Source organism: Nothobranchius furzeri, chromosome 6 (assembly GCF_043380555.1).
Source record: "Nothobranchius furzeri strain GRZ-AD chromosome 6, NfurGRZ-RIMD1, whole genome shotgun sequence".
Classification (NCBI taxonomy): domain Eukaryota; kingdom Metazoa; phylum Chordata; class Actinopteri; order Cyprinodontiformes; family Nothobranchiidae; genus Nothobranchius; species Nothobranchius furzeri.
This window is the reverse complement of record NC_091746.1, coordinates 63,273,126-63,290,506: the sequence shown is the minus strand read 5'-3', so window position 1 is coordinate 63,290,506 and position 17,381 is coordinate 63,273,126. Positions and strand designations below refer to the sequence as shown.

At 43.7% G+C, this 17,381-nt stretch overlaps 1 protein-coding gene across 1 annotated transcript; it reads left to right on the top strand.

Annotated features, from left to right (window-relative positions):
* Positions 1–138: 138 nt before the first annotated feature.
* Positions 139–15,795, top strand: trim23 (tripartite motif containing 23). Its single transcript, XM_015943099.3, has 11 exons — positions 139–285; positions 959–1,121; positions 5,319–5,440; positions 5,511–5,789; positions 5,864–6,046; positions 6,125–6,340; positions 10,801–10,935; positions 11,537–11,666; positions 11,749–11,859; positions 15,245–15,369; positions 15,452–15,795. Exons 1-11 carry the CDS (start codon positions 154–156, stop codon positions 15,629–15,631), a joined length of 1,776 nt encoding a protein of 591 aa, XP_015798585.2. The 5' UTR covers positions 139–153; the 3' UTR covers positions 15,632–15,795.
* The last annotated feature ends 1,586 nt before the right edge of the window (positions 15,796–17,381 follow it).

The window sequence follows — 17,381 nt, the reverse complement described above, 5'->3', positions numbered from 1 at the left end:
CCTCTGACTCTGAAAGGCGCTATACAAATGCGGGTCATTTATCGGTTGTTTATCACTATGCGATTTATTTAGTGAACGTGGGTTACAAAATTACTACAAAAAGTATACCAAAATTGACACCGCGGAAGTTGTTGAGGGATTATCCTCTCACGCATGCTCAGTTCTCTCGCTCGCCGTCGTCGAAGAATGGCCGCCGCTGCAGCAGGAATAAACAAGCAGGGCGCAGGAGCGACGATGGAGACCTGTCTCCGGCACGGGAGGGGAGCCAGTGGAAGCACCGTGAAGGTCGTAAACATGTCACAAATTTCCGCAGCTAGGTCGTTATTGCTGTGAACATATTATTTGGTTAGCTTTGGTGATAAATGTCCGCTGGTTCAGACTTGCTTGATGTATTTCTAGTTGGAAGCTAAGGCTGCTGCGTTGGCGTTGGTCGCAGTGGGTGCCAAATACGGATTTTGACAGTGTAATAGCTGTGCAAACGCGTTTCATCATGTTATTGTAGCCGTTTATGCATTCCAGAAGACTCGTTTGTCATTAAGAAGCGTTTGCTGCGAGCTAGCACCAGCTCGAAAACCGCCGGTTGGCATTAGCACAAGTTTCTGATCGCTGCAGCCTTATAAACAAAAACAAGCAATCAGCTAGTCAGTGCATTATAAGGGTGTACAGTAGCAGCTGTTGGAAGAATTAATTTTAGTTTACAGAATAAAATGTGGGCAAAGCGTCTCGTGATGTTTACCTTGGGAGTCACTATGTCAAAGTGACTGCAACACCCTGGGATTTTTTTATCTCATCACTATTTTTCAAGTACCTCTGCTTTTCTGCATCAAGTCAAACCTAAAGTTACAAATTAAAATTCCTTACAAGTGTGCGTGATCCTGAGTGTGGAAGTCACCTTGCAGCAGATACAGACAGACAGACACATAGACAGGCAGTGTTCAAGCTGTGCTGTCACTTGCAGGTGCTGGAGTGTGGTGTGTGTGAGGACGTCTTCTCCCTCCAAGGTGACAAGGTCCCCCGTCTTCTGCTCTGTGGCCACACCGTGTGCCACGACTGTCTCACCCGGTTGCCCCTCCACGGCAGAGCGGTCCGCTGCCCCTTTGACCGACAGGTCACCGAGCTGGGTGAGTGAAGGACATAACATAATTTGGCCTTCGAAGAAGGATGCAGATTTGCAACATTTGGTAGAATTTTATTGAACTGAACAAATTCTGAGGATGCCTGGGAAAATGACAAAAATATTTCTTCAATCACTAAAAACAAACAACTATTCATCTCAGAAGTAACATAACATCCAAGTGGTATTCCTGACTGAAATTATCTTGGAGTGGCAAAGCACAGAGAATACACAGTCATCATAAGATGCAGGGTGTACTTTACTGGTTCTTGGACGGCAGATGCAAATATGCTGTTAGGCTGCAGAGAAAAGAGCTCACAATCGAAAACAGTCTAATGTAGGGAAATAAAACATGAACACATTTCAGATCCAGACCTTCCTTCGTAGTAGGTTTGATTTGACTTTGTCCTAAAACTTTGTGTAGTCTTGCAGTATTTGTTTACATCAACATCTCCGTTATTTAAAGTCATGCATTGGTGCTGACACTGGAAAGTGAAACTCAATTCAGTTTATTTATAAAGCGTCAAATAACGACAAGTCGTCTTGGTGCACTTCACAAAGTAAAACATAGGGATGTCCCATTCCGATATCGGAGGTCATTCCATATCAGCCCAAAAACACTGTATCGGATTATATCGGATGGCATCAAAAGTCTCCTATAAAAGCGGTTCGTTAAGGTTCACATTTTTGCAACTGTAGCTGCCAGATGAGCAGCTGATGGCAATGACTCTTAATTGGCTCACAGATTTTATATAAGCCACACCCTTCCAGAGAAAATGGCTTGGGTTAAGTTGTTTGTAGAGAAGATAACACTTTTGAAGTGTTGAAATTATGTCTTTGGTCTAAATTCACCTCAGCTGCACAGTGCCGACTGCATCCCCACGTAAGTTTTGCTGTATTGACGCTTTTGTTTGGGTTATTACTTCGACACTCTATAGTCATTGTTTGTTATTCTTGTCCATCCCCACTCAAATCTACAGATAAAGCAGCTTTAAGGACTTATTGGTTTGTTTAGCATCCTTGGCCAGTGGAGCAAGGTAAATGTGAGAATATAATTCATTTCTGTTATGACATCGAAGTTGTGTTCACCTTTTATTTATGCTTTGTATATCTCTAAACAGTTTTCACAGTGCAACTCATGGAGTGAAGTCCAAGGCATTGGACCAGAGAAACGAATAAAAGTTTATGCACCCGTCGAGGCTCTCCGTTCTTTTCTTCATGGTGCCAGGGGCAGCTACAGCAACCAATGGTTACAAAAGAAATTTTTCATACTTATTGTTATTGGCTGTTGTTCTCCAGTTGAGTAATATCAGTTGATCAAGCCTTTCATACATTCCACATTAGGAAACGGGTAAAAGTATGATTTGTGCTGATATCGTATCAGATTGATATCTGTAACGGTCAACACTGAAGGCTGCAACATCGATATCGTATCGGAAGTGAAAAAGTCGTATTGGGACATCGCTAAAAATATCCAATTGACGTGCATGAGTTTTAGACCAATAATGAAATTCAGCAAGACAATAATTTTGTCCATTTAGCGTCTCTCCATGTGTGTGGAAATCATGACTGTACGGTGCTGGAAAATCTTGAAAACTCTGAAGGTGGTTGAATTGAATCTGGACAAAGGTGTAAATGTTCTCTGTTGCACTTGTAGATTTTTCCTTCAGTACCTTCTAAGCAGAGCTCCACTCGATTCAGCCCAGTTTCACTAGTAACGGGTACCAGGTCGCTGCTCCTTTATTTGTCTGCTTCAAAGTGGTTCCAAGTGTACCAAACTGGGACGAAAAACGCAACGTCAGAGGACTGCCAGTCACTGATTGGCTGGGGGAGGAAGCATTGGATGCTCTGGAGTGTTTCACCTTCCTGCTCACAGAGTGAAGGACAAAGGGAGTTTAACCCTTTTCCCAACATTGCTACTCAGCCAAAAGCGGCTCGGAACAGCCAGGGTTAGCACAGCTCCCCTCACTGTAGTTGGTTTTCTCCGCCAACTCTGTGATGAAAAGTGGGTGCACTCCTCATACCAGGTCAGTAGGTATGGGGAGAAAAAAGTCTCAAAAGATTTGTGTGTGTGTGTGTGTGTGTGTGTGTGTGTGTGTGTGTGTGTGTGTGTGTGTGTGTGTGTGTGTGTGTGTGTGTGTGTGTGTGTGTGTGTGTGTGTGTGTGTGTGTGTGTGTGTGTGTGTGTGTGTGTGTGTGTGTGTGTGTGTGTGGACCAGTATATCAGGCCGATATCTACCATTTTTTTATACATCAGCATCAGACAATATTTGTCCTTAGTAAAGCTAATTTAACGTCAGGCACATCCTTGGGCAGCCCAGTGTCGTGGCAGAATTTAATTTAATTTAAATGTATTTTTACATTGACTAATAGCATCTGGATAATAATGCTCTAAATCACATGTGTCCGACACAAGGCCGGCGGGCGAGAGATTCAAGTGTCTTAAAATAGGTCTATGCCGCTTCAAAGCGCACATCAACTATAAACTACATTTCCCATAATGCATGGCGATTGTGTTCCCAGTGCAATGACTCACCACTAGGTTGCAGTGTATCCACTTCCATGTTTAATTAATGCAACAAGTGAAAATAACTCCACACATTATCCCAAAATGTCCAGGAAGAGTGAGATTGATGCAGGAGGAAGGGTGTTTCAACAAAGATGGAACATGTTGATGCTTCAAGGAGAAAAACTCAGCGCTGAGTTTAATCCGTAATTAGTCGACTTTGAAGCTCAGAAATGGATTTTAACAGCTCAGTAATGTTTGCTGCTGACAATAGAAAGCGCACCGACCAACTTCCAGACCGAGATGACTTAACTCCAGTTTAGCGACACGCTCAAGTCACTATGACTCTGTGGCTGCTGCAGCTTTTATCCCCCTCCCCGACACAATTGCGTGGTCCAGGTGCTCTCCATGTCCAGCAGCACAAACCTGTGTGAGCACCTGTTTCTCACTGATGAACTCCTTCCTCAGCTCAGAGCCCAACCCCACAGATGCAGGTCAGGCTGGAACAGGTGAGCATGACAGGAAATCGGAGTGGAGAAAACTGGGATTGAATTGTTTTGGTTTTATTAACCTTTTCTGTTCCGAAGCATGAAAGTTAATAGGTGAGATATTGCATTTTCATTTAAGAGAATTACTATTCTTATTTATGTTGTTGGCCTGTGAAAATAAATTAAACCTACTTTAAAACAGGAAAGATTACAGATAGAAGAATAGAAATAGAAATAAAATAGAAAATCCCTTTATTGTCCCTCAGTGGGGAAAGCTTGGTGTCACAGCAGCAATAACGTTCATTACAGGAGCAACAAAGGAGAGTAAAAAATAAACCAGAAAACATAAAATAGAAACACTCAAAAGAGAAAAAATAAGAAGAAATGCTGAATGTATGCAGATTTTAAGGAGTAAAATATATTTTTTAAATTTGAGACATAAGTAATGAATACCACTGGTGGTTGCTTTATTTAAAATCGACTTGCTCGTGTGTCATTTGGTTATTCCACATTCAGTGTTACTGCAAAAATGAGTTTGTTTCCAAATAAAAAGGTTCAACCGTTCTTATCTACAGATAAAGGAAAATGTGCACATTTGTCGTCACTTTTTAAAAAATATTGAGTTTGGCCCGCGACTTCGTCCCAGTTTTTCATTTTTGCCCAGTGTGAGTTCGAGTTCGACACCCCTGCTCTAAATGAACTTTATTTAGGTGTCTGACTTATTTAAGTCTCTAAATAAGTCTAAGTGTCTATGTATGTATGTCTGGTCTTGGAATTGTCTACTGAAACACTTGAATCAATTTCCCTCTGGGATTAATAAAGTATTTTTGAATTTAGAATTTGAATTAACACAACAAGTCAGTGACTCAGTGCTATCTGCTGGGTTTCCTTACACAGGAAACTGGCATAATGAAGTGAACTCTGCACTGATAAGTAGGTTGTGAACCTTGTGAAGTGCCTTGAGACGACTTACGTTGTGATTTGGTGCTGTTTAAACCCCTCCATTTGTGTGTCCCTGTGTGGGTTACACCCTGACCAGTGATCTGTCCAGGCTGTGCCCCACGAACCAGTCAACGACTACAGCAGACCGATACTTTTATTCATATATAAGTTGCTCCCCCCACTGGCCAGTAAATACAATGCATAATATGAAAGGGATGTTTGGTCATTTTATTTATATAATCTGTTCGTCTTTCTTCACGTCTTCTTAGGGGACTCTGGAGTTTGGGGCCTAAAGAAGAACTTTGCTCTGCTTGAACTCTTGGAGCGACTCCAGAATGGAGCCACCAACCAGTCAGGAATGGCCGATGATGCACTGAAAGGCATGGGAGAAGTAAGGCGGCTGTTGTAGGAGCCTCTATAAGTCATGTTGCACCTGCTGACTTCCTTGTTTTACTCCTCAGTGTATAATCCGATGTGACGAGGACGAGAGCCACACGGCGTCCATGTACTGCACGGTGTGCGCCACCCACTTGTGTGCCGAGTGCTCCCAGCTCACCCACTCCACTCGTACGTTGGCCAAACACCGCCGCGTGCCACTGGCTGATAAACCTCATGAGAAAACACTCTGCCCGCAGCATCAAATTCACGCCATTGAGTTCGTCTGTCTGGAAGAGGCCTGTCAGTCTGGGCCTCTCATGTGCTGTGTGTGTAAGGAGTATGGCAAGCACCAGGGACATAAAGTATGTGGAGAACATCCTGAAACGGGCTTTTTGTGAAGTCTTAATCTTAAGCGCTCATCAAACTTTCTATTCAGCACGCTCTTCTCGAGTCGGAAGCCAATCAGATCCGCGCGTCCATTCTGGACATGGCCCACTGCATCCGCACCTTCACAGAGGAGGTGTCTGAGTACTCGAGGAAGCTCGTGGGCATCGTGCAGCAGATCGAGGGCGGCGAGCAGATAGTGGAGGACGGTGTGGGCATGGCACACACCGAACATGTAAGATAAATTACTGAGCTTCCCTTCTCATCCCTATGGTTTCCTCTGGTTCTGGCATCTTTTCCGTGTGCTCCTCAGGTCCCCGGCACAGCGGAAAGCGCGCGCTCCTGTGTCCGGGCTTACTTCGCTGATCTCCACGAGACTCTGTGTCGTCAAGAGGAAATGGCGCTGAGCGTGGTGGACGCTCACGTTAGGGAGAGGCTGATCTGGCTGAGGCAGCAGCAAGAGGACATGACCATCCTGTTGTCTCAGGTGTCCACTGCCTGTCTGCACTGCGAAAAAACGCTTCAACAGGTTGGAAACGTAATTCTCAATTCTCTTGCTGTATTGATTTAGTATGCGGGAGAGAGCAGAGGGTATGGGGAGAAAAAAGGCTCAAAAGATCTGTGTGTGTGTGTGTGTGTGTGTGTGTGTGTGTGTGTGTGCGTGTGCGTGCGTGCGTGCGTGCGCGCGCGCGTGCGTGCGTGCGTGCGTGCGTCTAGATTTGGGTGTGTGTGTGTGTATCTAGATTTGTGTGTGTATGTAGATATGTGTGTGTGTGTGTGTGTGTGTGTGTGTGTGTGTAGATTTGGGTGTGTGTGTGTATGTAGATATTTGTGTGTGTGTATCCAGATTAGGGCTGCAGCTATCGAATATTTTTGTAATCGAGTACTCTATCGAATCTTTTATCGATTAATCGAGTACTCTTATAAATAGGGTTGGGCATCGAGAATCGTTTGGAACCAGTTCCAACTGTTCATTTTTCCCGGAATCGCTCAACGTTTTTTATTTCGATTCCTAGCTTCGATTCCTAGCATGCCGACGGAAGAGGAATCTGCAGCCGACCTCCGTGAAAAATAAACGTGATCTGCAAATTGTGATCAAAGCTTTTCAGAGCTGATCACACCAGCTGTCTGTGTGCAGCACCTAGTCCCCCCTCCCTCCCCACAACCGGCACGCAGCGGCCAAATATAAACAAACGTATCTGCTGAACTTTTTCTCCGTGATGTAAACTTTAACTCCTGCAGCGAAAAATGCGGCGTAGAGGAAACTTGTTAAAATAAGTCAACACTGTGGATTTAAACGAAGCCTCGAGGCAGAGAATTTGACTCGAGGCGTTTTTGTACTCGAATTATTCGTGTGTGTGTGTGTGTGTGTCCTTTTATAACTACAGGATCCTGAGATACTCTGTTTTTTCAAACACATGTGTCCCGTCAACACAAAGTTAGACTAAATCCAAAGGAAATTCAGATTTCCCAGCTTCTACCCAGCATTCAAATGCAGCATGTATGCACAAATCAGTCAGGTGAGAGAAGATTCTCAAAAGGATTTTTGTACCTGTAAACGGATCTGTGTGTAATGTAGTTTTGTCCATGTGTACCATTTATGTGTGTATTTAATGATTTGTATGAGTAGGAGCTGAAGTTGCACATGAAAATGTAAACGCAAGTTACAAATCAAGAGTTACACATGCATAAATCTTTCTACACACACACAAATCTAAATACACACGCACAAATCTTATGAGACTTTTTTCCCCCCATGTGAGTGCATCTCGGCCAGTAGAAGCTAAATGTTAGTATTAGCAACTTCTCAACATGGCGGGGCACATCAGGCTTGTGTTATTTGTGGAGGTAAAACATCAATGGAAGAGTGAAAAAAAAGCAGTGGAAGAGTCACATTTGCTGTCAGAGTTGAGATGTTTGCATAGCATGAATATTAATGAGCAGTTTTCCATCCCCACATCTGCTCCCTGAAACAGGAACGCCAGATCCTTTTTCCCACAGAAAACCTCTTGTCTCATACTAGAGAGAAACAGCTGTAAAACAATGGCAGCTTATTCAGATTGCTGCTGCTAGAGTCTTAACAAGAACCAAAAGAACCGAGCACATCACCCCAGTTCCCTACACTGGTTACCCGTAAACTACAGAATCGACTTGTAAGAGCTTCTACTAGTCTATAAATCCCTCAATAGCATGTGGCCTAAGTACATGTTGGATCTCCTTCCAGTATATACACCCAGCTGGGCTCTCAGATCCTTGGCAGTCAGCTGGTAGAACCCGGGTCAGAACCAAGCATGGTGAAGGGATGGGTACCTTTGACATTTGAATCGATTCAGTACTAATTCCCGGTACCTAGGAATCGATACCGGTACTTAACGGTACCAATTTTAGATACTTTTGAGTGTTTAATATTTTAATTCTCTTTTATAATTAAATATATATTTTTCTCAATTTATAACCATATTTGATAAATATCACGATAAATGACATACAACTGTTTGTATTTTAACATCGTCCTTGTGGTTTTATAAGCTGATAATTAAACTGAAGCAAACATCTTTACTGTGAACTAAATTTACTGTGTATCTTCATTCGTTTTGCCGTCCTTTTGTCTTTGATTTTTCCTACTGGGAAGTTAGAATTTCCAAGGAGAAACCGAACGCACCATTAGCTGATAACAATGGTGGCAATTAGGGATGGGCAATATAAACGATCGTCGTCGTCTTCCTCCGCTTATCCGGGTCCGGGTCACGGGGGCAGCATCCCAACTAGGGAGCTCCAGACAGTCCTCACCCCGGCCTTCTCCACCAGCTCCTCCGGCAGGACCCCAAGGCGTTCCTGGACCAGATTGGAGATGTAACCTCTCCTGCCAGCAGGACATGCCCGAAACACCTCTCCGGGGAGGCGTCGAGGAGGCATCCTGACCAGATGCCCAAACCACCTCAACTGGCTCATTTCGATCCGGAGGAGCAGCGGTTCTACTCCGCCTCCCTCCCGAATGTCCGAGCTCCTCCCCTATCTCTAAGGCTGAGCCCGGCCACCCTGCGGAGGAAACTCATTTTGGCCGCTTGTATCCGTGATCTCGTTCTTTCGGTCATTACCCATGAGTGAGGATTGGGACGTAGATCGACCGGTAAATCGAGAGCCTGGCTTTCTGGCTCAGCTCCCTCTTCACCACGACAGATCGGCTCAGCGTCCGCATCACTGCAGACGCTGAACCAGTCCGCCTGTCGATCTCCCGATCACTCCTACCCTCACTCGTGAACAAGACCCCGAGATACTTAAACTCCTCCACTTGAGGTAGGACCTCTCTCCCGACCCGGAGATGGCAAGCCACCCTTTTCCGGTCGAGAACCATGGTCTCAGATTTGGAGGTGCTGATCCTCATCCCAGCCGCTTCACACTCGGCCGCGAACCTACCCAGCAAGAGCTGAAGGTCAGAGCTGGATGAAGCTAGGAGGACCACATCATCCGCAAAAAGCAGAGACGAGATTCTCCTGCCACCAAACTTGACACACTCCACACCACAGCTGCGCCTAGAAATTCTGTCCATAAAGGTAATGAACAGAACCGGTGACAAAGGGCAGCCTGGCGGAGTCCATCCCTCACCGGGAACTTACTACCGGCTATGCGGACCAAACTCACGCTCCTCTGGTAAAGGGACTGAATGGCCCATAACAGAAAGCCACCCACCCCATACTCCTGGAGCGTCCCCCACAATATAAACAATATAAAGTAGAAACAATATAAAATTGGGTAATGATACCGCATGACGTCACTAAGATGCGCACCCTGCTGACATTGGGGCAACAGAATGGCAGTGACCGCAAGCATGGAGTGGGCGGAGGAGGAGGCCTATATGCCTCAAGTGGCATATATTTGCCACATGAGGATATTTAAAAGCATATCATTTTGACATAAATAAACAGAGGAAAAAATATTTCGCAATATATATCGTTACTGCACATGCTTCCGATTATATCGCAATATAGATTTGAGGCCATATCGCCCAGCCCTAGTGGCAATGGAAGCTAATTTATCAAGCTAACGTTATCTTAAACAGTTTATTTAGCTGCTGGAGCAGATTAAAACGATGATGCCTCACACTTAGATCGTTGTCGCTGGTTTCATCTTCACCCAATCACCCGTCGCATTTAGTAAAGTGAAGCCAATTTTTAGAGCGCGTTCATGTTCTTCTAGTCGGAAATTCGGAGTTCCAAGGAGAAACCGAACGCACCATTATTGAAACGGAAGCTAACAAATCAAGCTAACGTTATCTTAAACATTTTATTTACCTACCGGAGCAGATTAAGATGAGGATGTCTCACTTAGATCGTTGTCGTTGGTTTCATCATCACCCAGTTACCCATCACATTTAGTGAAGTGGACCCAAGCTTTAGTGGGCTTTCTTTCTACCATGCTGCTCTGCTTACAACTGGCTCGCAGTGACCAACGAAACGCTCTTGCGCATGCACAGCTGTCTAGGCAAGTTCTCGTTATGAAGGACGGGTACCAAAACGAGGCACCGTTTCAAATGGCATGAATCGGTGCTCAGTCGGTACTATGGAATTCGGTCGGTACCTTAAAAAGTACCGAATTCGGCACCCATCGCTACTGCACACAGATGGAATTAGCTTCCTCATGACCTCAAATGTGTCCCAAATCTAATGACTTTTAAATCAAAATGAAATACCTTCATGTATTCATCAGCCTATGAATAAATGTTTGTTATGCTGCACATTCTGCTCTGTAACTGCTAACCTTTTGACTATGCCTTTTATCTGTTTGTTAAATCTGAATTTAATGTCTACATTTCTTTGTTTGATTTTCTGTTTGCTCTTCTTACTTCTGTAAAACACTTTGATTTGCATTTGCCAAATAAAGCTGCCTTGCCTATAGAGACCACAGCAGATTTATTCTAAACTGAATGAAACCTTTAAGCTCGTGTGTATGTAAGGGTGTCTGATGTGTGTTGCTTCTTTCTTGGTGTAGGACGACTGCAGAGTTGTGCTGGCAAAGCAGGAGATCAACTGTTTGCTGGAGACACTTCAGAAGCAGCAGCACCAGTTCACTGAGCTCGCAGATCACATTCAGCTGGATGCAGGCATCCCAGTCACCTTCACTAAGGTACAAACCACCCCCGCCTACTATCGTCGTCTTCCTCCGCTTATCCGGGTCCGGGTCGCGGGGGCAGCATCCCAACTAGGGAGCTCCAGACAGTCCTCACCCCAGCCACCTCCACCAGTTCCTCCGGCAGGAAACCAAGGCGTTCCCGGACCAGATTGGAGATGTAACCTCTCCAACGTGTCCTGGGTCGACCTGGGGGCCTCCTGCTGGCAGGACATGCCCAAAACACCTCCCCAGGGAGGCGTCCAGGAGGCATCCTGACCAGATGCCCAAACCACCTCAACTGACTCCTTTCGATCCGGAGGAGCAGCGGTTCTACTCCGAGTCCCTCCCGAATGTCCGAGCTCCTCACCCTATCTCTAAGGCTGAGCCCGGCCACCCTACGGAGGAAACTCATTTCGGCCGCTTGTATCCGCGATCTCATTCTTTCGGTCATTACCCAAAGCTCATGACCATAGGTGAGGATTGAGATGTAGATTGACCGGTAAATCGAGAGCCTGGCTTTCTGGCTCAGCTCCCTCTTCACCACTACTTAGGCCTACTGTTCTCTCGGAATTGAACAAAAAGATGAAAGTTCTAAAAACTTGCTTTTGTTCTTTAGGATAATAGAGTCCACATTGGTCCAAAAATGGAGATCCGTGTTGTGACTCTTGGACTTGATGGAGCAGGGAAAACCACCATCCTCTTCAAGCTGAAGCAAGATGAGTTCATGCAGCCCATCCCAACTATAGGTAAAGGGTTTTGGTTTATCGGCTGGCGGTATGATCAAGTAAATGTTGTCCTAAATCCAGCTTGTTTCTGGTCTGTTTCAAGGTTTTAATGTGGAGACTGTAGAATATAAGAACTTGAAATTCACCATCTGGGATGTAGGAGGAAAACATAAACTCCGACCCCTTTGGAAACACTATTATCTGAACACTCAAGGTATGTTCTGTTCTGCTTGGCATTTCTTTTTAGTTTAGTCGTGGTTTAGGTGATATAATGACATGTTCATATTGTGGAGCATTTGTTGTACAAAAAACATCTGGGGTGTAATAGTACATGTATTCAGATTTGGAGTTTTCAGTAAGGAACATTCAGTTCGGCAGAGACGTGTACCAATAGGGAGCCGAAGGCACACCCACCTTCTTCCACACCATGGGTCTCCAGATTAACAAAAAAATTTATGCAAGTCAACGGGGCTAAAAACGCTATTTCCTAATCCCGCTTGTTTTGCGCCATGGATTTCACAGATCAAAGTGTGTCTTTGAAATTCACAGACATCATACCAAGAACGCCCTTATTTTCAAATGGGGGAACGCTATTTTAGGTTTTGTGTGAAAATGAGTATGGGAATACAAATGCGCCTCATGAAAGTGACGTCATCTAACCAGACATGGAGAAAACTGAGGGAAAAGGTCTGTAAGTTCAGCAAACTTCCCACAGGAGGAAAGAACCACCATGAATCTGGTCATTTGGTAAGTAGCAGTTACTTTGGGGAGAGGAGATTCTGCGTTGATGTCACATATGCAACATGACAATTTCTGGTTTGTAGTGATGCTAATTACAAACTTTTACAAGCTAATAAATCTCAAAGTAAATAAATTAAAGTACGTGACTGGCGGGGTCAAAACACCCATCATTACTTTTCATTTAAATTGCAGTATAACATGTGTGCGATCCAGGGCGTAAGGCAAAACGGATTGGAAAATAGCGTTTTTAGCCCCGTTGACTTGCATTCATTTATTCGTTCTTCCGGCAGGGTATCTGCAGGTCCTTAAAAAGTCTTACATTTGCTTTTCCACATTTAACTCATTCGCTGCCAGCGTTTCTCGCAGTTTTTACTGTTTTTTTAAGAGTGACAGAACGTTGCGCTAGGATAATGTTGACGCCAAAACAACTAAAACAAAGCGGAGACACCTCTTACTTCAGGAAGAATCCGCGCGTTTTGAGCATTATCTGTTCTTTCATAATCCGTTGTTGAATTGTGATCGGCAGAAGCTTTTCCGGTCCACGCCTCACTTTTTTTTACAACAGCGGCCCAAAACGATCTCCTAACACACGGATTTTCTGCTTCCTGATCACGTGACGTGTGACGTATGCGGATGAAGATCGGCTTCAGAGCTAGGATGTTTGTTCTCACGACGTGGGGGCTCGTTCCGACGCCCGCACAGTAAAAACATGCAAATGACGACTTAAGTCGTCATTGGCAGTGAACGGTTGGATTTAAAATGGCTACTTTAGTCGTCAATGGCAGTGAATGAGTTAAGGCCCTAAAAATCCTTAAAAATGACAAATAATCCTTAAATAAAGTTTCCAAAGGTTTTAAATTACCAAAGACAATAAACAAGATTATTTTATTTCTATAAAATTTTCGTGAATTTCTAGTTAGTTTTCAGCATTTTTTGTGTATGATGTTGGCGTAAGCGGAACCGTACTCATTCAGTTGGTTGTGAAAGGGGGGCTATTTTTAGATGAGCACATTAGCTGGTTAAGCTAGTGGGAGCTTGCGCCATGGGGAAGTGCAAATTTAATGGTAACTGGATGCCTAATCCCACGTTCGCGACGTGATTAGCACCGGTTCCAGGCAATAGCTGGAAATTATAGCTTAAATAAAATTTTAAATATCGCTTAAGTTTGGTCAAAGTGGCCTTAAAAAAGGTCTTTAAAAGTCTTAAATTTAGCTCTCTTAAACCTGCAGATACCCTGTTCCGGGGACCCATGGTGCGGAAGTAGACTTAGACTCCCTATGTTACAGTTTACAAAGATAAAAACTTAAACTGTAATATGTTCTTAGTCTTTGTATTTTGTGTCATACATTTTTTAAATTATCAGAGAATATCTTGTAGGATAATTTAACTTGAGTAAAGTTTTATTTTTAATGTTACATTAAAGTGACAGTGTGTAGTTTTCTGGCACTAGGGGGCAGTACAGACATCACCGTGACTGTCAACAGTTAAAAAAACATTACGGTAAAGGTTGTTACCTGCGGAGCAGAAAACGGGCGGCCTCGGCGTGACTCCTCAGGCCTTGATGGTCCTTCAGTTAATTCTATCGTGAGAACGCAATGCTGTTTTACCAATTGTAGTTTGACCAGCTCAGTGGCCTAGTGGTGGAGTGTCCGCCCTGAGACTGGGAGATCAGGGTTCGATTCCTAGTCTGGTCATACCAAAGATGTAGAAAAAATGGGACCCAATGCCTCCCTGCTTGACACCCATCATTAAGGGTTGTATTGGGGGGTTAAACCACCAAATGGTTCCCGAGTGCGGTCATGTCTGCAGCTCACCGCTCCCCCAGGGGATGGGTCAGATGCTGAGAACAAATTTCGCACTCACATCAGTGTGTGTGACAACTGATGGGACTTTAATTTAACTTAAATTTAATTTTCAGACTGTAGTTTCTGGACCTGCTCGGGGTCCTACACCTGCCGATGACGTCATCATACTACGGCAATGCCACTCGGCCAAAAGATATTGCATCTCTTTTTCGTTTCTGTTCTTTCATATGGGTTTTGGAAAGAGTTTAGCAGTTTTGTTATTAAACGTGGTAACGTAACTTCCGTAAATCATACATCCAGCCAATCATCTAGTGTGATGTCATTGTCAGGCGCAGGACCCTGAGCTGGCCGGAAGGAAACACGGCGTTTGAAAATGGCGTCTGCCAAAGATGCTAGACCTGCACGCTATCTACTTTAGACCCGTTATGAATGCTGTTATCAAGCCACCAATATTTTTCATCAACTTGATGTCATTTTATCCATTTTCAACAACGTTTTGATGGATATATCCAGAAATTACTGGTAAAAACTACTGATTGTCTCTTTAAGACTTCTCAGGAAAAATGGCTACATATCATATTTTGCATGATTGGATGTTAGCAAGGTTCATTTCACAGCTGATCAAAAGTTTAAGGCAATGCCTCTGCAAAAGCTCGTAAACCCCCACAAAGCGTAAGTTAAAGTTGCAAACATGAAGTCAGTAATGAGCAGCTCCACCGTTGGTGCGGCATGCTTGATGCAAGTGTTTCAATGAGATGATTAGGAACATTTCTCCCAAGTGATGAAGACAGCCATATGAAATTAATCTGTCTGGAACTGTTGTCCGTTTTTATAAACTTCCCTCGTCCATCCATCCCGGGCTGCTGAGACTACAATGGAGCATGGCTAGACCAACCTTTTTCCACGGTTCGTCTAGATATCTAGACTATTACTTCCTTTTCAGCAGGCACCATGTTTTTAGGGATGTTGACCGAATTTAAAACTTATGAAGTGATTTTTCAGTAATTAAAGTTCACCACTTCATCCCTCCTCCTTTGTTCTTCCACCATGCAGCGGTGGTGTTTGTGATTGACAGCTGCCACAGGGACAGGCTGATGGAGGCACACAGCGAGTTAGCCAAACTACTGACAGAGAAGGAGCTGCGGGATGCGTTGCTGCTCATTTTTGCAAACAAGCAGGTAAGATTGTAAAAAAAAAAAAAAACCTGCGTGATGCTATCTCTGCTCAGATTCAGTTTTTCATCACCTTGTTTGGCTTCAGGACGTTCCTGGCGCCGTCTCCGTGGAGGAGATGACGGAGCTGCTGAGTCTGCACAAGCTGTGCTGTGGGAGGAGCTGGCACATTCAGGGCTGCGACGCCCGCAGTGGGATGGGCCTCCACGAGGGGCTGGATTGGCTTTCCAGGCAGCTGGTGGCAGCTGGTGTTCTGGATGTGGCCTGAACCGTCTTTGCACATTCTGGATCTTCCCCTAAAATCCCCCTGAGCCCAGATCATCAGCTCCATGAAAACTTCCAAGGATGTAGTTTCAAGCCTCTCATCTTTCCTTCTTTGTGTGCAAAGAACAGAAGGATGTAAAAACTCATTAAACGAGTCGTGTGTGGTCACTTTCATACTTTAGTTTTTTTCCTCCAACTTTTTGTGAAGCCTTCTTTTGTAGCTTCTGTAGCTGGTCATGTTTAATATTCTGGTGTCCTGATGGTGTGAATTGTAGTTTCTCACCTTTAATAGTCAAATTCTCTCTTATATGCCAGTTATCTAAACTACATTCAGAGTCGTTTATAATTTCTGTCTTAATTCTGTGAGCTTCTGATAGTCCTCGTAGGCGACAGCAGTGACTTTGTAGTTTAGTCCCGCAAACTCAGATTCAGTTATAGCTGAGACAGATCCACGACTCCTACGAAAGACGGTTAGGACCACCGAACAAAAAAATTATTTAGACTTTAATCTCACAATTCAGAATTTTTTTCTCAAGCCAAAAAGTCACAATTCTGAGAAAATAAGTCGGAATAAATTTTTTTTAATATAAAATTCTTAGAAAAAAAATCAGAAATCCGAGATTAAAGTCAGATTAATTTTTCTTTCAGTGGCACTAATCCTCTTTCATAGACTTCAGACATTTCTCTTCTAACATAAACATCAGCAGCAGATGTGTAAATGGCTTTATTTTTCATGTGCTGGTGATTTTCCTTTTAGGCCTGTGAGCTTGTGTAATATTCCAGCTGGACTTTAAGGAGGGGGGCACCGTTAACATTTTGGTTTGGTCTGTTACAGAGTCAACTGTTTACTGAACTTATTTATCAACAGGAATGTTTCTTTGATTTAAGGTGAATTTTAATGCGTGATTTCCATTTTGTGCATGCAGAATCAGTCCAAACAACTTCTCTGCTAATAGTTTTCAGCCAGAAGCAAACCAGAATCATCTGCTGTTACTTGGTGTGTATTAGCTTCACTACAAAAACAATTAAAAAGTCGCATAAAAATATTTTATATTAACATCTCACCCCATCTGCGGTCAGTAGAGTGCTTAAAAGATGGTCCACCTTTAACTAATAATGTGAAACTTGGACATTTAACCTGACTTTTTTTTATTGAGGAACCATCATTTAAGTCTGAGCTTTATTCATTGCTATGTAAGGTTATTCGTCTGTATCTATGTATAAAAACACAAGTGCACGTGTGAAAAGCCTTCCCAAATAGTTGGTGAAAACATTTCTGTTGGTTTTCTTAGACCTAGAAGCACATTTGTTACACGTGGACTTGATAACGGCTTTTGTAAATGATATATGTGATGCTGTAAAATAAACTATTTGACATGACACCTGTGTCTGGACGCTGTTGATTTTGTCCTGAATTGTTCCGTTTCATTAATTAAAGAAATAGCATGAGGCCTGCCATCTTACATCTAAGGTTTAGATCATCTTATGTTGAAGAATAATAATGTGACAGTGTGAGTGTCCTGTCACAATGTCCCGATTGATCATGCGCCCTGGCTACTTGGCCAAGGGGATGTCCCTTTGGCTGACTGGTTAGAGCATATGACTCTCACCCGGGAGTCTGGGGATCAAATCCCGCCCAGGCCCTCGTTTATTCACCTTGCCACAATAATATAGTTACTTATGTTGTCTTGAAAATTCAATTTAAAAATACTTTATTAATCCCAGAGGGAAATTGATTGCTGTAGTAGCTCAGA